General features: G+C 39.9%; 1 protein-coding gene across 1 annotated transcript in view; it reads right to left on the reverse strand.

The window, feature by feature from the left end:
* Window positions 1-8,111: 8,111 nt before the first annotated feature.
* Window positions 8,112-21,801, reverse strand: part of CTNNBIP1 (catenin beta interacting protein 1) — a 34,042-nt gene continuing 20,352 nt past the window's right edge. The window contains exons 4-5 of the mRNA XM_035344674.1: window positions 21,230-21,320; window positions 8,112-10,122 (exon numbers count right to left, since the gene is read on the reverse strand). Coding sequence (XP_035200565.1) covers window positions 10,064-10,122; window positions 21,230-21,320 — 150 coding nt within the window. The 3' untranslated portion in view covers window positions 8,112-10,063. The remainder of the gene's footprint in view (window positions 10,123-21,229; window positions 21,321-21,801) is intronic.

A 21,801-nucleotide genomic window follows, 5' to 3' on the forward strand; every position in this document is an offset into this window, starting at 1 on the left:
ATTTACAGCCTCATCAGACATGAGTGCAGCTTAATCCTTTGTCATTTCACATATTTATTTCTATTCTGACAGATACCAGTTGTGACCCTTTCTTGCAGTAAGCCACTGCCCTCCTGGCCTTCACTCTAATTGCAGATTTGCTAATCATGTTTTGATCACCCACCCCTCTAATCACTGCCTGCTGCAAGCCACGGAGCCAGGCCTGTTTTCGGTGAAGAGGAGCATAACACGCAAACGCGACGCTTGTGTTCTCGTCCTTATGGAGGGGATCAGAGGATTAAGAGGAACAGTCAACCCTGATTAATGCTGCTGAGTGAGTGAGAGCTCTTTGCCAATAGCAGGGGCTGATTGCCTCCCTGTGGGGAGCTCCAAGGCAGACAGTCTCCCTACAAGGACACGTCTGTCTTCTGCTTTTAATGCTAGCTGCTGCTCTGCAACAGAAAGGAGGTTAAATGCTGACCCTATCTCTCTAAACAGCAAACTGTCCTGGGGTGGGAGGGCTCCTTTAAAGAAGTGGAGCTGTTCTTGGAACACACTGAAGATAAACAGAGGGTTGTACCTATCGCTGTCTCAGCCGTCGACTTACCACCAGCAGGAAAACTTAACAGAATTCTGTTTGGTGGCTTTTCTGCAGGCTGAATACATGTCACGAATGCAATGTCTCACCTTAGAAGGGAGCCAGCAGAGAGCTGTATTGTTTTAACAAAGCAGGGAACAAATGCACACTCAGAGCTAAGACCTGGCAGGACCAACAGCACCAGTTTGTACTCAGCACGGAGGTAAGGATGCCCCCCCTGCTCCTGACCAATCTAATATCTGTAAGTGAATCGGAGTGATTTAGAATAATTACCCCACCCCACCACGCTCTGCTTTAATGTACCTGCCAGATTGTTAACCCTGTGTTTTCCTCCACTCAGTGAATGAAAACATTTCTGGAGAGCTGTTTTGTAAATGTTACATGCCTACTGCTGCAGGATCAACTTCTGCAGGACCCATCGCAACCTGAAGGACCACCCGACTGCCAAGACAAACATTCAGCAGCCACAAATCTCAGTTTCACCTGTACTTTTCCACATTTCAGGGTTTTCCTTATTTTCAGCATGGGCAATGAGCATTCTTACCTTTTCTTCTGCTGCTCTGTGCACTATTCTTCTGTACCAGTCACAAGTGAACCAGCTGAAGAAGTGGAATGACGCATTGTCTTCTGCCAGGGAAACTGGGGGGCTGTAAATCCCCTGCTGTGGTAAGTGACTGAAACATGGGGCTCTGCACTGCATTCCAACTACTCAAGTTTTTCCATGTTTACTGCTGCTTCAATGATACGTTACCCATTGAGCGCAAGTAAAAAGCTTATGAGAGGAGACAGGCATATCATCCTGTCTGGGGCTCAGCTTACACAGGCAACTTCTGCCGGATGAGGAGCAGCCTCTGGGAATGACTGGCGTCTGTGCAACACTACATTAAAATACAGCTCACGATAGGTCAAATATTTATCGACCTGATCTAAAAATGAGTCCGAGTGCCCAGTGTTCAGTGATTTCAACAGGAGGTGTATGATGACAGCTAAACTTCCAGAGGCTCTGCAATGACTGAGGAGTCCTCAAACTAAGTAATACACACAGGAGCTTGTCTTTCTGCAATAATACTGAACAGCAAAAAATGGAGGTGACATCTTTTCTGTTCACTAAAGCCATGGTTTAGGTATAAGATTATTATACAGCATCCTAGAGTCCTAATCCTTGTCCCTGAAGTAGCAGCGTAGATTAGAGTTTCTGACCATTTTCTAAAATAATGTCACTAGTAACCAGTGAGACATCCCAGAGGGGAAAGATACTTGAGCAACGAAGGGCAAAAAAAAAAAATAGTATCTGTAGAATATCAATTTTTTCAGTGAAAGGCACAGAAAGCCATACATCACATGCTAGATATGCACAAAAAAGCTCAGCATTAGAACATCTTCATACCCTTTTCCCTCAAGCATCTCTGCTCCCTTTGCTTGCCCAACTCTCATTCTGCCTGACAGCTCCTTAATCACAGTATCTCTTTCACATGCATGAGTATTATTTAACCTGCAGCACAGAGGAAAATGCATTTATAACCTACTGGGTTTTTCCCTTTAATCTCTTTCTCTCCTTTCTGCTCCCCCTCTCTTTTTAGTAGCTCTAAGCAAAAATGGTGTTAACAGCCTTCATGAAGATTAATTCAGGTCCAGACAGGAACCAACTCTTTGCACTCTGTCAAGACAGAAGGCTAAAGAAACAAAACACAGGACCTCTTCCTTCTGCCCAGGTGGCGGAAAACACTATCCATCAGATCACAAAAGCAGCATCGCCCCTCCTGCCAGAATGTCAGTACGTCATTTTAGAATATCCCTAAATGATGTCTATGTAATAGTACTCATGTTTAAAATATTTTTGTGGCATTGCTCTACAACATCCAGACACAGTTGAATTTCATGTTCCATCTGCCCAAGTTGAATTCAAGGTGTTGGCTTTAAGCTGTGAGCACTGCCAGCTCTGGGATCTTACTGTGTCTTCCTTATTCTCTGTGATCCACCTCACTAGGACTTAAGCCAAGGTGCTTTTGCTGACAAATTCTCTATTTAAATCCCTCGGGACACAGGAGAGGATATATAAGGACACGAACTATGGATCTTCATGTACCTAGCAGTGCTACCCTGCTGGAGTCCAGTAGTTACTAGAGCAGGCACATATCTGAACTCCGCTGATTCTGGGGTCTGTAAACCCTTAGACAGCTTTTCCCCTTTGTTATAGACATGTAGTTAAGCACTTCTCAGCTAAGTCTTGCCTCCTCTTTTTGACAACGGCACTGAAAATAAAAACATTTCATTTAGTTCCCTGTGCTGCTCCATCCTCTGACATTTATACATTTATAGTGTGTGTGAGGGAGCAGTAAAAATGATCATGTAGCTACACTAGCCAGGATGATGAAGTCCACGTGTCCCACTTAGCTTCAGAAGACCGTGACCTCAAGGTCAAGGCCAGAATAAAACAAAAGGCTCTATCATACATGTATAAGGTAGAAGCAGCTAAGCATGCTACAGAACCAGCACGTAGCACGGTTCCTTTTAGAGGGGAACTGTGGAGCCTGGTGCTGCTGGCGAGGCAAGTCAAAAGCTTAAGATTCTGTCGAGTGTAATTACCATCTTTCTCCAGGTTCAAAGAAGCTTATGAGAAGACAACTTTGACAGAGAATCCTCCTCTTATGCTTCCACCTACAGAAATTCATTCATTGCTGACCTGCCCGTATCTTCCTCCTCAGGCACACCAGAGAGATTTAGTAGAAGCTAGGCACCAAAAAAAGCCGTAAAATGGAGTAGAGATTGTTGTGAACAGCTCTACTTGCAGAAGAAAACTCCGTGCATAGCTGTGACCAGGTGCTCACTTTGAGTGTTGACTACAGACACTGATTAGGAAAATTGTAGTTTTGTCAGTCTGCTCCAGCCACTTGAAATACATGACAAAAGACTGAAGGAAAATGCTTGGTTACCACTGTCCATTCCAATCACGTTCAAAGCAATTTCCATTGTGCCCTCAATTAGGAGGTCACACATAAAGCTGAAAATGGATTACAGTGCATTGTCAGCAGCAAGACGAGCTCCTGTGTCACTGCACGATCAAATAACTTCATGCATTCTCCTGCCTTATGGGATAAGTGCACGCATACAACAACACGCAAAGCCGCACTCTTCTGGAGCAGCACCTTTCTTCTGAAATTACAAAACTTTCCATCCTTTCACACAGTTTAAAAAACAAAACCCACAGCAGTGACACTGTACTGAGACCTTCACAATCTTACCCTACAGTATAGAGGCAAAGACTAGATCCAGCGCCATGCTCCCTTCTTGCTGTAGATGAACGTAGGGCTCCAGTTTGCACACTAAACATGATTAAATTGTTTCAGTTCCAGTCACAAGTTGTTCTGCAGTCTTGAACCATAATTATGCATTTAGCTTCTCTGAAAGAACAGACTAAAGGCAGGAAACAAAAGCAACTTTTGAGCTCTTGTGGCAGCTTAAAACCAAAACAAACCCCACAGAACAGCTGGAGAGCAGTTCGAAAACCACATTTTTATTCCGGTGCATCTCTATGTCAAGGCTTGATCTGAACTTATATTATCCATGCTCATCTCACAAAATTCTCCTCATCTGGGGAGATATTTTCTGAACAATCATCCTTGTTTCTTACATCAGTTGTAATATTGCAAACATCAGGTGAGTGCTGAGTTATAGCCATAGGCTTTATTTGAGAATTTCACCTCACTGCAAAATGGGAATATATTTTAAGTGGCAATGTGTGGACCACACTGTAAGCAGCAAATTCCACATATACTAAGGAAAACCCAGGGAACCCTTTGCTCAGGTTTGAGAACCAAACAGTTGAGCCAAAAGCACTGTTACATATTGCTCCAACACAAACTTGGCTGAATGGATCCCCAGCATTAAGAGTCTCAGCTCAGAAGCATTCAACCTCCAGAGTCAGCTCAACCAACTGACAGCAATCAGGTTATTCAGAGGTATTTTACAACTTTGGAAAAAGAATAGTTAAGGCCTCTTCGGGGGAGTCTGAAGAGCTCAGGTGTTGTGCAGCAATGACATGCACAGCGGGTGCAGAGAGCATGCTTGTGATGCATTGGCTGAGCATCTCCAGCTGCTCCCCATCGAGGGATCATCATCTGAACCTGTGGGGCCTGCCACATTTGTAACCCCATTAGCAAAGGGCAGCAATAACTATCCAAGGTGAAAAACTAAAGACAGGTACAGATGCATTAGTGCACACCTGGGTTGTAGATAGTATTGAAAGTATTAAACAGAGGCTGAAAAGTTTGTTTTCTGTGCATCACAGGCCTCTAGTCACAGATTTGCATTTAGTAGCAAGGAAAGTCAACCAGAAAGTGTCAAGACAGCAAAAAGCTCCATGAATGTAACTATTTCATGTTGATATATGAGGCAGCTTATAAGTAAGCCAGGTTATAAAGGTGCACTCTCCCCCCCACCAAAAAGAAAAATAAAAAAAATCACAACCAAATAACTCTTTTCCAAAATAAATAATCTCCAAAATTGAAGTGCTTCAGGCTACAAAGGAAACTAGCCAGATAGTTTATGACACACTGCAGGAATTCTGCTTAGGGCAAATCAGCTGCAAACAAAATGAAAGCAGAGCTCAGAAGACAGAGTAGGTGATTTCTTTTCTGTCTTTGTATGGGCACCTGCTACATAACAACGCTCCTGCCTGCATACAGCAATTCCACGTCTCTAAGTGTGAAAACTGTCAGAAACAAGAGGAAGGTTATCGGAAACTGTAGTGCAAGGTATATGTGTAGGCTTGCCATGCTTACACAGCAAGCCCAGGGGAGATCTGGAAGAACCACGGCGATGCAGTGACCTATTTCCTACAGCTCAAAAGTTACAGATATACAGGATACAAAATCTGCAAGATGCACAACATTATAAACCAATCACCTGAGGCTGCAAGAAAAAAAAGACTGTCCAGCAAATACCCAATAACACTATGCCTATCTGGCTCGTGATGACCAAAATCTGACCCGTTATAATGCATTTAAAAGTTAGTTTTGAGAGAGACAATTTTTATTGCACGAGTTTACTGAAATAACTGAACCAGGCCTGACAGGATCCCTAAGACTAACCTGCGGCAGAAGAAAAGTAAATTTAATACAAATGAGAACATTCCACCTAAAATAAATATTAAAAAAAATCATTTTTATTTCCTGGTGATGTGAACAGGGAAGAACTTGCCCTGCATACAACACATCTCTGACCCCTGCACTGAATGACAAACAGGTCCAGTTTCGTTCAGATGTTGCTCAGGCTGCTGCTCAGGCAAGATGTAGGCCGTATTACTGTCACTTGATTTGAAAATCAAACACATTCAGCAAAAATCCCACCAAGGCAGCAACTGTGCAACACTTCAGTGCTCCTGTTACTCATACACCTAAAACAACTATTCTGCAGTTTTTAAAAAGCTTAAAATATCTCTATGAACAACTAAGCTTTGGAATACTTTGTTACTGATGAATAACAGGTAAAAATGCTTACTCACTACTCTTTCTTTGGTAGAAACTGAATATAACTGAAGATTTCTTAAACCTCCAGGAATTGTTCTTATGGCACTGTTGGTTTCTGCTGGTCCCCGTGCCCTGCAGCCTTTTTTGCTGTCAGCTCTGCCACACAGTCCTTTAGGAGGCAAGAAACCAAAATGAAGGCTGAAGGACTGATCGTAAAACAATGTAAGTCATCTAATTCCCCTCCTTGCCCAGGCATTTAGTAGATCTTTCATAAAATAATCTCTAACACTTGATTTACATTTGATTCAAAGCTTTCATCTTTTGGCCTTTTTTTCCTCTTGTATAACAAAACCACTAATTTCAGACATAGCACTGCTCTATTCTTATAACAGGATTCTCAATAGCTATAGAAATTTATCCCACATATGACCCTGAAGCCTTATTTAGGATGATGTCTTCTATGGGTGACAGAGGTCTTTGAATTTCATGGGCCATTTAATCTTTAGCCTTCACCAGAACTATTTAGGCTGCTGGTGAATTAGAAATACTGGCCTTATGAAACTGAAAGAGATTTAACAGTAAAGCATTAAAAACTTTCACACAGGCCACTGAACAGCCAAGAGAACATGACAACTTACAGTGACTACTTACCATAGATACGAATAGGAACGAAAACTCTAAAAAGCTTATTTTATTTTATTTGTGGTCCAGTCTCTCTCAGGCAACAGTTCCTTCCCAAGTGTCACTACGCCACCAGCTCACACGTTGTGTTACTTCAGGGTTTATTGTAGGACCTGGGAGAATCAATCTAAAGGCTTATGTGAATGGCGAGGAGTCTCATTTTCATTTACAATAGGCAGTGCTCACAGACACAATGACCTTTACTGACAATTACAGCAATTGCTACCCATCTGGAGAGAGATGAGAGGGACATCTGATTCAGCTCTAAATCTTTTCCTCAAGCTCTGGAAAACACAGCGTGTAAAGGAGAGGTAGATGATAAGCCTGATAAGAGAAGAAAGAAGCGTAACAACACATTGTGAATATCTAAAGGAACATGTCTTCCCAAAAAGACCACCCAAAGGATGCGTGCTTTTTTGGAAATTGTCTCTAAAGCTTTTATGCTCTCTGAATGCCTTAAGCACTGTTTGGTTGGTAATTGAACTATACAGCTTTTTGTATTTATAAATGTCTTTCAATCCAGTCCTATACTAATCTCTGACCTCTAAAACACTGTTTCTTACTTTTATTAATAGCAGTTTGGCTGAGAAGGCAGAAGCACAAAGGTAAAGCTAGAGAAATTTGTACGTGCAATAAACAAGTCAACCATGCTGATGTATTCTGTGCAGGTTTCTCTAACTCCCAATTAATCCAGGCTCCACAGTGTTAATAGACATTTAGCTTTCATAGCAGGAAGATAATTAATTTGAAATGTAATTCAAGAGGAACATTGGAAAGCTGTCTTTTCCACTTTCTCACTGATTTATATATCAATTCTTTATTATAAATCTTCTGGCCCTGGTTTAATAATAAGAAATCATTGGTGGGGGGTTGGGGAGCACACGGGTAACAAAGCACAAATATTCTCAAGAGACTGGATTTCCTCCAGGTTCTGGATCTCAAATCATGCTGTTACACAACACGTAAACTTTTCTCAGTGTATCCTTCTCAACATGTTACTTGGGACTCCAAGATTGGAGTCTACAAGGAAGTCTTCCACAAGGGCAGAACAAACCGTTACCATTTGGCAGGCTAACAATATAATAAATGAGTAAGAAACAAGAGAAGTTATTAAAAACTGTATTTCCCCCCCAACAGTTACATTTTTCAGTGAAAAGATTGAACAACAAACACTTCACTTTTCTCTTTGAAAAGGCTCAACAGCTCAGAAATGCCATAGATACACGCGGAGGATGCACGATAGCTTGACAATGACAGGCCACCACAATCCACCCCATTCATCCAGCCAGCAGCCAGACACACACACATATCCCCTCCAATTAACCCCTGAACAGCTGCCCCATTTGCACCAAAATTAAGATTAAAATGCCTCTTAGGTAACCAGGTCAAGATTTAAAGAATCATTTGGGCTCGTTCCTCGTTTATTTTAATAAAGTAGCTTTTTATCCAGCCCCAACCAACAGGGGCAATGACACTTTCACATTGAACTTCACAAAGCTGCAAATGAATCAAAAGGAACTTTTTCATAAATAGACGTACGTGTTCTCATTTCATATTTATTTGCTCAAGATAATCTCCCTCCTCATGCTCACAAGTCCATTCTTCCTTTTGCACACATTCTGTGGTTTCTTTCAAGCTTTTTCCCCACTTTGAGACCGTAACGGCATCCTGTCGTCAGAACTTCTTGCCATGAAAAATGGTCATGTTGTCACAGCCAGATTCCGTAATCGTTACTCCAAATAATTAACAACCACATGAAAAGAGCCAAGAACAGGTAAATGAATGGAGTTCTGCTTTAATAGGCTTTGAAACATCTTAAAGTCAGTGCAACCACAGGAAAATCTAGAAGTATTGTAAAAATCACCTGCACACACTGGAGAAAATGAAGTGCTACGTTTTAGGCAGCAGTGCTAGAAATTCTAGGCTTCTGATATTTTATGTGCAGATTCCTGAACAGTCAGTGCAATTCAGGAATTTCATGGTAGGTTTCTGAGTTTCTAACTGCATCTGTTTGAAGGCCCTGGAACTACAAACAGAGTAAACCTGAATGTCACCTGTACGCTCGCTATTGGACAGGTTAACGCAGTGCTGCTGCCTCTTGGGACCAGTGCCTAGAGGAAATGGTATTAGCCTAGGATCCAGATAATTTCCAACTCACCAAGCGGTTTCAGGGAACCAAATTACATAATTTTTTTTTCAAGTGACTAGGAACTTAGTTTATTAAAGCCTGGTGAAACTCAGATTTAAGTTAACGATCAATATTTTCCCCTTGTATGAGCTAGTCTTGTGCAGCAATTAAAGGGTTAAAGTGGAACTATAGTTATTTTAAACAAGTTCACATATTCTCTATACAAATTTGGCAAATTCATGTCACAGCCATAGATCTCATTCTTACAATTCCTGCAAAATAATGACAGCTCCTCTGTCAGAAGCAGCGAGAAGCCACCTGAACGACCAGGTTGACCAGGAGTTCGTAGTACAGCCCACACAGAAGCACGGAACGGCTGGTGATCTCTGTTCCAGCTAAAACAGGTAGACTTACTGAACTAAACATGCTTTCAACACAAGCTCCCAAAAGAGCTGGAGGCCACAGAGCAGATGAGTATGGAAAAACTGATGGCATCAGAGACACTGCAGCCAAGAGGAAATTAAAAACGTGATTTCAAAGCCAATCAAAAACAAACAAACAAACAAAAAAACAACAAAAAAGCAAGCATGTATACGTGTATAGATGTAATAAATATTGCAAAGCACATTTGTTTTTTTCCCCAAGTAAGGATAAAGTAATAACCAATGCACCAAAACATCAGCTTTCTGCAATGAAAGTGTCGATGTCAGCAAAACACCTGCAAGCCAACTGAAGAAAGCATTTGCATTGTCAACCAATCACACCTTGCTTCCAGTTCTACGCAGCCAAATCAAACCCTCTTCAAATTCACAAGTTTGACCTAAATAAGCACCACAGCATGAAAAGCTTCTTTAGAAGTAGGATGTCAAGAGACTTACTTTAAAACATAAGAGAAAAGGTTTTCATTGGTCAAGTTTAAAAAATTGTCTTCCTTTAGCCAATCAGTCTGTCCCTTTGAGCCAATCGAAAATACACCTTTAGGTTTGTCCTTAATTAACACAGCCCAGCTGAGTAGCAACAACTTTTAGGAATAGATGGCTGTGAGATGCATTCTGAGGGTTGGGCAAAGGGAAACAGAATTATAAAGGAGAAGGACTACCATGGAAAAATTAGGGTGGGCAAAGGAACTTATTAATGCTCAGCCATCGTCCTCTATCTTCAGGAATCTCACTGTCCTCTCCAGTTCTGTGTTGTTCAGGTATCCTGTAGTTACTGTCTTCTGTCTTCTGTCTCTGATCTGGAAAATGCCATCACAACATCCTCAGCACCTGTATTAACGACAGCAAAATGTGTGCCATGATTATAGAATCATAAACGTTGGAAAAGACCTCTAGGATCATCTGGTCCAGCCATCCCCTTACTGCCAATGTCACCCACTAAACCAAACCAACAGGAAAGGAAAAAGAGCATAGAGAGAAGATAGATTCTCTTTTCTTTTTTTTTAAACTCATAAGAATAAAAAGAAAGACTTTTGCATTTTCTTCACTGAAAAGCATCTAAGCACCTTTTATGAACTAACAGATATTGCAAACGTTCTATTCTGTAGTCAAAATTCAGTATTTTCTTCCCAACTGAAAGCTTCCATTTGCCCAGAGAACAGATACAGCTTTGCTAAGTAATGGTTTTATCCCTACCCTGAAGAAATCTTTCCAGAAGAATTCATTGTGTGACTTCCTTGGTTCTTTTTTTTTTCCCCCCTTCCAATTGAGGTTATCAACTGTGTATAATCACCACCAAAACTCACGTCCCCTAAATAGAGAAATTACCTTCCTGTGAACCATCTACAAATCTTTACAAACTTGGGTGGTCCTTTGAGCAAGCCTTTATAGTAGGAAGTCCTAAATGGCTGGAGAATCATACCTGATAAAGGCTTGTAAAGAGCATTCCATCCTAAGGTCTCATTCTTCAAAAAAAGATACCTTGAGATATTCAGGAAAAAAAAAATCACCTCTCTGGACTTCCTAAATATAGAGCACAGCCAGTTGCCAGAACAGGCACTTCAAGAGAAATGTCTCCAGGACGATAGGGAAATAAAAATACATCATACAGTAGTGTCAAAGCAGTGATTTAAATCAATATCTCTAGTCTAGACACGAATTGGAAAACAACCCTGAAGGGCTGAATGCAATATTTTAAATTTCTGGTAAAAATTTGATCCCTGAGAAAGTTAGATAAAAGTAAATGCTTGCTTTCATCTGTAGATCCTGTAACAGCATTTAACTGATTAGAAAAATATGAAACATCCAGACCCTGTCTATATAATTTCTAAAAATTATTTACTCTGTTGAAATGATCTTAGACACTTCAGTGCAACAGATGACTGAAAATGACCATTTTGGCCTTCATTAATTAACTTGGCCTGCTTGGGATAATTTTGCTTAATAAGGTTTTCTTCAAAGCCTCTATTAAAGGATTAGCCAACAAAGTAGGAAATGCCAAAAGTAACACTGACTGCCCGTGCCATTCAGATAACTGATCAGCTTTACAGAAAAAAAATCTTTTTTTTTTTTTTTTTTTTTTTTTACAGAAAGAAATCTTTTACTGAGGTTTGGAAAGTTCAGATTCGCTCAGATTGAGCATCAGCGCGTAAAAACTCTCCAGAGGCTTTCACTTGAGGCATATCAAGCAGCAGATTTCAGTTTTGTGCCCCAAACAACTTTGCCTGTACACCTGCACACAAGGTAAAAGAAAGAGAACCAAAACTCCTCATCTGTTATACCTGTATGAATGTCAGCCGAAATTTCAGTTATCTGATGTGCTCTTTAGTTGCAATACAGAAGGAAAAGTGACAAAAAACATGGAGGAAGAGAAGGCTGTTAATTCCCCTTGCTAATATCCTTTAAAACTAAATCAATGCGTATGAAATGCAGCTGCATTTATTTTTATACCCTTCACAATTTATTTGTTATATGTACTCACAGGAGGAAACACTAAGGACCAAGCAGTAATTTGTTTTTCATACGTGGGACCCACATTTTATAGAAGTACATCAAAACCTGCCCTGATATTCCCTCTTGCCAACACTCAGAAGCCCTGCGGTCTTCTCCCTTTTCATCTCCTCCACAAACTGCTTTTTCCTTGATCAAAACATAAATGATATATAGCGCTGGAATCCAGCACGGAATTAGCAAGTTGCCATGTTGATTTTTTTTTCTTAAATGTGCATAAATATAACAACGACCAGCCTCTACAGAAAGAGGGATTTCACTTATAAGGACCCTGCAGAAACAAACATGTGCCAAAAAAAAAGGGGGGGGGGGGGGGGGAAGGGAGTAACGATAATTAAAAGCATTAGCAAAGCCAGTGCACATGAAGCACAACCTATGCCTCTGCATTTTGCACGAGTCCTCCTCCAGAGCCGAGGAGGCTTTGCAGCAGCTTTGCTGTGCGAGCCGCGAGCAGCTGGAGCAGCCTGGCAACAGCGAAATCACAGGACACGTCACAGCACCGAGATGAGCGGGATTACTTAACAGATGCCGACTGTTTTCCTGACGTCTCCCCTCTCCACAGGCTGAATATGAAAAAAAATACTTACAAGTGTTCTTGTAAGTTTTGCGTGGAAAAGGAAATTTCATTCCCTATTAATGGTGCAACCCCACAAGCCTGCTGGTCGGTGTTTCTGCCTGCCCCAAGCAATTCCAGCTTTCAGCACTGCTCTGGTGCGGAGCTTCCTGCGGCGGGCGAGCAGCAGTTTAGAGCACATGATGAGCAGAAATAGCCTTCGGCAAAGGACGCCGGGAATTCTGCCATTCGTTTGGGCTTTCACAATCAAAACAGCTATCACTGACGAGTAAGGTCCCACTTAGCTAGCTCCTGCTCTCCTTTTCTAGGCCTGCATGGCACAGCCTCGTACCAGTGTCACTGGTGGAAGGAACTGGTAACTTGCCTTTTGCCTGGACTATGAATAGGAGAAAAGAAGAGAACAGAAGAAATACAGCTTGCCAGTACAACCAGAAAACAGGAAAAAAAAATGAATATTCTATTTGGAGAGAAAAAAAACATGAGTACATTAACAAATATAGTGTAAAAGAGTGTATTAAAATACCTACAATACTGCATTGCTACTACGCACATCCTAAACGATGGAGATGATCAGTGGATGGAGAACGGGTCTGAAATTCCAGGTTTCAGTCTTTCACAGCCAAAGCGAACAACACAGTAGAAACTTTAGTACTCCTGCTTGTCACCAATGTAATCAGAACAAATTTGTCAACAAAACATCTAGCGTTTTTTTTGTTTTGTTTTAAAGTACATCATCATCAAAAAGCATGCTCCCTCTCTGACGTTCTTCAGCACTTCATAACATATTATTTCCCATACAGCATTTTTAACTGCAGATGGACAATCAGTGCAAGAACCAAAGTGGGTAAAAAATGTGTTAAGGAAAGATCGTGAACTGTATTTAAAAGGATAATCATTGGGCTGAAAGGAAGGTAACTAGTGCACTTCATCAATGATTGGCCTTTGTACCAAGTATACTTACTACTTTTGTAAATTATGCTGGACCACAAGAGTAGCCACGTAGTAATGAAACTTCATGGCAGTTCAAAGTTTAAAAGTTCAGCCAAAACACAAGGGAGCAGCAAAACAATACACGGGAACGAACAGGAGAGCAGTTAAGACTAGAAGTGGTTTAAAGGGGTTTAGCTATTAATTTTAGAAGGGAAGAAGATTAACATTAAAAATGATATATTCCTCTGTCCTATGGTACAGTTTTAAACAAGATCAGTAAAGGATGGATTTTATACACAACTCTAGCAGTGCTACTACCTCCTGCTCCCTCCTCAGTTCCTTTTGCTATTTTCACAGAAGGTTAGCAATGTTTTCATTTGCAGGAATTACATGCAAGCTAGCATTTGAAAGAGCCTCAGGCAATCGCATTTAAGAAGACAATTTGATCTATCAAATAAAAGATAATACCACCTTCAAGGTAGACAAGTAAGTGGGTGGGTAACCCCCAGGGCACAACACCCAACCGAATACCACTCATCTTGCAATAAAGACTCAAGCCAGTGCTGATTTCTTTTATGCCCACATTAAAGATCCAATTTCATACTTAAGGAGCTGATGCATTACTACAAAGAGGTAGACATCCTTTTTCCAAATAATGGCAGCCACATGGAAAGTTCTTGAAGGCTATCAAATCTGACGCTAGCATGAAGTCATGAGCACAGAAGCAACAAATTGACACCAAACCCAATGGTTTTCAGATTATGTCAATCCAGTCACTTCCAACACATGTGCCACTCACTGCCTTCTGGCTATTCCGTCTCATGGCCTTACTTCATATTCACTAACAAAGGAGTTCATTATTCAGCATTTCGAAGGGGAAGGAGAGGGGATGCTTTTAGGGTAGGTTTCTGTACCATGGTTCAGGCCTCTGGATGAACAGGGGAAGGCTCCCAGTAAGAGAACCATCACAAAAACCTTATCACATATCTGGTGAAAACAGCCAATTAAACATAACTAAAAAAACACTTTCAGGTGAAGCATGATATTGAGGGGGAAACTCCCCAAAGCAAATACATACCTGGAAACCTGACAGGAGACAGAGGCAGCAAAAACAATAGAAAGAGAGAAGAAAAACTGTACTAGTAAAATGATGCCTCAGTTCCTTAAATTTATTTCTTATAGTTTGGGGCTCAGACTACGGATCTGGAATTTCAAGACTAGGTGTGATTGTGCCTCAAAGCAGTGTGCAATCTCTGGCAACTCATTTTATCCTCCCTACAACAAAATGTTGCCTCTAACACAGATGTTGATGTTCTAGCAGAGGAGTTTGTCAAGCATTTTTAGTTCCTCAAAAAGAAGGTGCTGTAGGATTGAGAAACACCTATCTAGCGGTATTTCAATGACCTGGAAACACAATGAAAAAATTATCTGCTGAATAATAATTTTCATCACAGTCTGCAACTGAAAGGGATACCCTTGTGACTACTTTTAACCTTCCAGGGACCGCTTATAGTAAATCATTATTTCTGAAGATACCTTGTAGCAAAAAAAAAAAAGTAAAAAAAATCCTCGGTGACATTTGTCTAGAAAACGTTCATCCACATTTCTCAGCACAAAAGCAGGTTTTGTTCAAATCCAGTCCTGCAACCCAAGCTATCCAGAGTTAAATGAAACCAATCTAGCAAGTCTGCTCATTAAGCAATTGCACAGCCGCTTTTACTCCTGTGCAAACACAAACACGTCCAGAGAATGGAGCAGGGGTTTCTATGCAGTGAAAGGAAGGCAGGGATTAAAGTACTAATGAATAAGGCTTCTGCAGCAGTCTCACTTGGCTCTCATAACGGATGTTTTCTTTCTAATCAAGTAAAAAATTGAAAAAGCAGAGCACAGGTTATAAAGTTAAGCTGCATGTTGCCAAAAGTCTGCAATTAAGACAATAGGACTGTGAACCATGTTTACTTTTGGCACATCCTCCACTGAGCTTGGCACTTCCAGTAATTAATTTATAGAACAATGAGGAAGGTACACGTACACCTGACCTAACACATTCTATACATACAACTTCTCCCTCCACAAGCCTTCCTTTTCTGGACACATGTTTCTACGTTGAAACAGAGACTTGTATATACCCAACAAAACATTTCCCTACTACCTACAGGGGCAACGCACTGATTGCCCCAAACTTTCAGACATGAAAATCCTTGTCCCACTTCTTTCACCGTATACTTTTGCACCTTTATCCTTCCTGGAAGTTGACAATATTTAACTCTTACCTAATACTTTCGACAGCAAGTACTCGCCTACAGGGACATCAAGCCAGTAGGGTACAAGCTGGGTTCAAAACACACTGCCTTAACACAGAGCAAGATGTTACCTGTAACTGCTATTTCCTAGTGTCCAAGGAATGATGAATAGATACACAGAATTGTCTTGTTTGTAGCCACCTGCAAAATTAATAAACCTGAAAAGCTTTTGGAGATCAGAAGGTTAAACCTGTTGTGAGTGTTGAAAGGATGCCAAATTGAAAAAAACAAATCTTTACTTTCCTCAAGATCTTTGTAGACACAGTTCTTCAATCACCTTCCAGCAACTATCTTCTAAACATCAACTTTTCTTTGAAATTCCCAGTCCTAATATCCTAGCTTGGCTTTCTAAAAATACAACATGCATTGCTGAGAAGAGGAACGCATTAAGACAAGCATGGTGTTTAAAAGAGAAAAAACAATCCTACACCGAGAAGAGCTCTGATATCTCAATTTCTCCACCACTATTTGATACTTCACAGCTGCAGTCTCCCTCTTAGCTCCACAAGCAGTCTAGATTTGTTTTCAATACCCTACCATCCAGAGAATGAGTCTCACCGAGCTGAGGCGTGCGTTTGCATCTCGGTTTTGCCCTCCCCAAGGGACCAGCTTTTTCTTCAAGAACCAGCATGACACTCCTGTTGCTATAGGAACAACAGAGCTGTAATCACCAAGGTCTTGGTATAATTCACATATCATGCTTACTAGCTGCATAGCTTCCATTTTCAGATACACCACAGAGCAGAGACTTAAGGCAGCCAAGTGCTAGCCTACCATTTAGAAATTTAAGTAACTGGGAAGCAGGAAATATGGTGGTATGTTTTTTTTTAGGTGATGCTTCTGTACATATCAATTCCTGAGAGGCGTTTTGCTTGTGTTAAAAATATTTAAGAAAGCCTCAATTTCATCACTTCAAGCTCAAGAAACCTAATGAGTCTGAGCTGCGTTAGCTCTTGCTGCAATGCAGGGAAGAGCACTAATATGCAATATCTCAAAACAGCTCATGATCACATCCCCCTTTTAGAACAGACACTATTTGAAGAGAGATGGCTTTGGGTTCCTCAGTTATTCTTGGGGCTATGAAAAACAAAAGAAACAAACAAAAGAAAACCACAGATGACAGCTAAAAAATGCTCCTTAAGAAAAATGTCATATATTTTGCACTATAACAAGATTGCAGCAATGATCTGAAGATAAAATGTTTATAAAATAACATTAATAACATGGTACAAAGGTTTAGGCTCTTAATTAATACTAAACTTAAGCATTAAATACTTCAGTGTAGTTTTTTAAACTTTTGTTCAGACCTTCCTGAGTTAGTGAGATCTCATCCCCTCTGCTAGCAGTGTACCTTTTGATGGGTAATCATGTATTTCATTTATCAGGTAAGCCTCATAATTGCTATGGATGCAACATGGCCAGATCCCTTAAAGAAGAGAATGGGTGAGCAGGCCAAGTATTAATAAAAACAGCCAAAATATCAAGCTATGAACTGACTCCAGACATCTAAATCGTCCAAACATTCCTTGTTATTGGTGAACTCTTGCTCTTGGTGAATTCGAGATTAAGAAAACAGCAACTCTATAAAGGGATAACAAAGGCAACACACCAAAAGGCCAAGCACTTCCTAAGATTCTGGAATACCTTAAAAAGAAAGGGCAAATAGAGTTGGAATAAAAAGACAATCATGTTAAGACAGGAATACATGTTCTGGATATTCAAGATGCCTTCACAGATCTGTTGCTCTAAGGTAAGCTGTGCCTGTGAAAGCCAAGAGTTTAGAAGACATCCTAGATAGAATTGCAACTATTTCAATGTGATACCTGCTGGAACACAGTAGAGTCCTGGACATATGTTGTTACTATCTGATTTACATAAATCCATTCAGTAACATGGTCAGACTAACTCTGAGATCCCTGTCAGGAAATCTAGGTTCAATTCAACAGGATACAATGTAGGTGCTTCAAGCTCCAGATGTATGTTTCAAATATAAACAGAGATCTATAAATAATCCTAGAACAATGGTTTTGTATGTCTGAACTGACAAATTTATTCTGAAAGCAAAATGGGAAACAAAAAGCTAAGAATTTAATTTCCCCTTTTCCTAGAAAACTAAACACAAACTGAAGGGGAGACAGACTTGAAGCTTGCTTTAAAAATCACAAAGCATTCTAAGGTGATTTTTGATGAAAGTTAGAGATTAAATCATAGTGCTGAATCCTAATAAGGTAAGCACAGTACCATGGAGGCACTTTAAATGTCGGTGTTATTATTATTAAATAGTGGCTAAATGAAGGTTTATAGCACAATTACTTGAATTCAGCAGGGACGAGCACAAACTTCTTTCCTCGGTGCGCTGTCACATAGCTGCAAATATTTATTGGGACACACAGGTTGCAGAGTAACTCCCTGTGGTCAGACAAATAGACTCAACTAAGGAGTTAACAGGTCTTTATCAAAAAAACTTAGCAGGGAGCACCAGACAGTGACAAAGCTCAGCAGTCCTACCTCAGGTAATTACTGTGAGGCAACCTGCCAGCTGTTCTAGGACACTATTTCATGGATGCACGACAAGGAAAAGCATAAAAATTGTACTGGGGACTGTAATGTACTTATGAAATCCTAAATCATCATCTATACTCTTCTTAACAACATCAAAAAACTTCCTGCAATTGTGGGGCAAGACTACAGCATATGTAAGTAATTCACAAAAAATTGCAGGTCTATACCAAAGCTTTTAGAATGCCCCGAATGTCATTCCCTTTTGGGGAAAGAAATGAGAGAATGAAATCAGCTTTCTGATGGCTCTGAAGTCTAGGACAAATTAGGCCGAGAGCAATTTGTCCTTTTATCGGAAAAAGAAAAGGACTGTGAAATCTGCTAGCCTACCAAGTCCTTAAAACTAACTCCTTAAATAACACACCTCTTATTTGTTGTGTAAGGCAAACTGCATAAAGACTAAAAAAATCCTCTGGAGAAGACTTGATGAGAACATGAAAAAAAGCAGGGAAAAAAAATCCTTTAAGGAATCCTGAAGGACACAAAACATTTAATTTCCTCAAGTGTGTGGACCTGGGACAGGGTTTTTCAGTGCAAGATAATGCCATCTAGTGGAGATGGAATCTCCCTTAAGATGGCAAATCAGACACCCGTGGCATTTTTATCCTCTGGTTTTGGTACTTTAATGATCAACCCTTCATGCTTCACCAACACTAGGAGACAGCAAAAGGTACTGACAGCTGGTAATGGTCGCTGCTGGGTTTCTTCATTAAGAAATGACACATAGCATTTCTTAATAAAGTAAAATCACAGTAGAAAAAGAGCAAAGAGCAACATTATCATAACTGACTATTACAAATCTGCAGAGGTTTTCCGAGGATCAAAGTCCTGAGCAACAAATTACAGTTGTTCATGCCTTTACAGCATACTGCAACTCCATTCTCCTCCAGAGGAAATGGTATTTGGCTAGGTTTCCTCATTTCAATTTGTTCTTCATGCTACGCTTTTGTTAATTTGGAGAGACATCACATCTGAATATGAAAAGGATCAACATATTTTCCCACTTTTCTAAATAGTTAAGTATTTTCTTTCTTTGTTCTATTTTCTTCTAGCAAGAAAAATCTTAATGGACAGGACAACAGCTTCACTATAATTTAGGAGAATTGAAGGTGGATCGTAGGGTGAAATCACACAGGAAAGACAGCAGTGTCTCAGATCAGATCAAAGCGAGCAACAACAGGGAGGGCTTCACTTCCCTATGGAAAAAGTCTAAAGAATCTTCAAGGACTTAAAGAAAATGCTGACAGGGAAATCATTTAGCATCTGTTCAACTATGGAACAAAGACAACTTTTTGAACAATGTATAAAGCTCTCAGATTTTCTGCATTGCATCATTAGGGAGTTTAGAAGCAGAATAAGTAACTGTTGGTCTCTCTTTTGACTACTTTTAAATTTTAAGTCAAAATTTTTTTCAGCTGCAAGTTTCTGCCCTTATCTGGAAGAGCACCGCTTGGGGGTTCTTACTTTTCATATCACCTTGACAGACTGAAAACAATCAGAAACAGTACTTTGGGCTTTCTCTACAACACTAGGGCAGGAATTTTTAAGCACTCCAACATTATTAAAATTAAGTTTCCAAAGCCCTTTGTGAAGCAAGAAAATAGTTTGTTAGTTTTACAAATGATAAAAGCTGACAGCTTAGACAAGGAAGTTAGATTAAGCTGTACTGGAGCACAGCTGTACAAAGTATCAGTGTTCCCTGGCTGGACTTCTGCTTTTATTATCTCTTCTTTGCCAAAGTTCAGACAATACAACATACACTTTTATTATGAGAAATGTAACTATTTTAGGGATAAAGCTGACAAATGCCAACTGCTTCAGACAGCATGATAGTAACTGTCTGGTAACTAAGGCAGTCATTCTTAACTGAATACGTCTTCCTCAGTTTTTGAAGAGAAACTGGCAAATTTTCTCTTTAGATTGGCAGAAAAGTTTAACAATTCTGAGCCAAAATACACAGGTGTATCTATCTCCATCAGTCCCCCAGCTATGTGAGGAATGAACACACAGGCTTAAAACTGAAGAGCAAGTCTGTACGGGTTGTGTTTCTAATGGTTTTCTAAATGTCTCAGATCTATACTAAATTTCTGTTCAACTCAGTTCTTTCCAGCATAAGAGACTAGCAATTTTCCTTCAAAACCAAATCCCACATTATGAATGTGGTCTGGCAGGAAGCCTATGAAGGGGAAAATATATTGAGAAATAAACATTCAGGTTCAGAATATATTTGTAGCTTCAGAATACCACCACACAATTGCTTTCCAAGACTTCTGTAAAGAATTCACAAAAATACCACCTACTTCATTCCATTAATAGGAACCTAAAGGAATCAAATTAAAATAATGCAGTATGGCAATTAATTAAAACAGCGTACTAAATAATTCAGCATTTACCAGGATAAGTATGGAAGTTCTGCTGTGACAGTTATCTCTGGCTGTACCTTTTCTCAAAGGTATTGTATTATTTTAGTATGAACTAGATTTATTTTTATTTTTTTTTACTGTCAGAGTTTATGTGCCACATACATTAAACAGATTTGATTGTGAAGTTATTTCATATCCACCACCCTTGTTCGGGAATCAAGTTGTGCAAATTAAAGAAATGCTATGGGAAACAAATTCCTCTTGTTGCTAAACCTTCTCTGAAACTGGGCCATTTCAGCACAGTAAGAATAAAAAAACTAAAATTCAGATGAAAGTTGACTGAGGCAGAGGACCCATACTGAATACAGTAAGACACTCAGAATCAGAGGGGCCTAAGCATGCCTGAGTTTAAATTCACCTATAGCAAAAAAAAATCAATGAGGTTGGAATTCATTTATATTTATCAAATGTATTGGGAAGTGATATACATGAATTCATTTCACAAGATTTTGGCCAAAAACGTTTTGAGCTATCATGGAGAATAATGCCCTTCACCCTAAGTAATCTTAGGCATATCCAAGACTCACTTTATCTGACAAAATAAAACTACCTGTTAAGAAAAATAGGAACCTAAGTTTAGTATTTTCTGAGACTGTTTCTCACTAATTAAACAAAATGCAAACAAATCCGGTACTCACCCTGATCAATTGAGTGTTGAGGAAGCTGGCTAAGTTGGCTATTCACTACACCTGCATATGTGCGCAAGAACTCCTCTTCACTAGCAGTCAGCTGGAAATGTACAAAGAGTTAGTCAGCAAAACTGAAATGAAGAAATAATAAAGATATAATCTCTGACTCCCCAGTAAGAAATGTCACAGTTGCCTCTATTCTACTCTTCAACAGTTTAAGATGTTATTTGTATAAATTGTAATACCAGCAAGCAATAACAGCAGCAAACTGGTACATCATGCATTCATGGAGAGATTAAAAGCCACTTTAAAACAGTTGCCTTATTCTCCTGGTTTCATAATGATGAAAAACTGCGGCTTACATAGAGAAATAATCAGGTGTTCAGATGCAGTTTCAGGCATCACAAGCCTCATAACTTTTTTTGCAAAAAAATGAGTTGTATTAAATCACAGGTGATGGTTAAATCTATGATGGCTAAAACAATTCAGCAATAAAACCCGACCATCGCCTGCCCATCTCAGTAAGCACAATCCCAGCTGCAACAAAATTATATCTGGAAAGCTACAAAACATGGTCTGTG

This window comes from Oxyura jamaicensis, chromosome 21, assembly GCF_011077185.1.
Source record: "Oxyura jamaicensis isolate SHBP4307 breed ruddy duck chromosome 21, BPBGC_Ojam_1.0, whole genome shotgun sequence".
NCBI lineage: Eukaryota > Metazoa > Chordata > Aves > Anseriformes > Anatidae > Oxyura > Oxyura jamaicensis.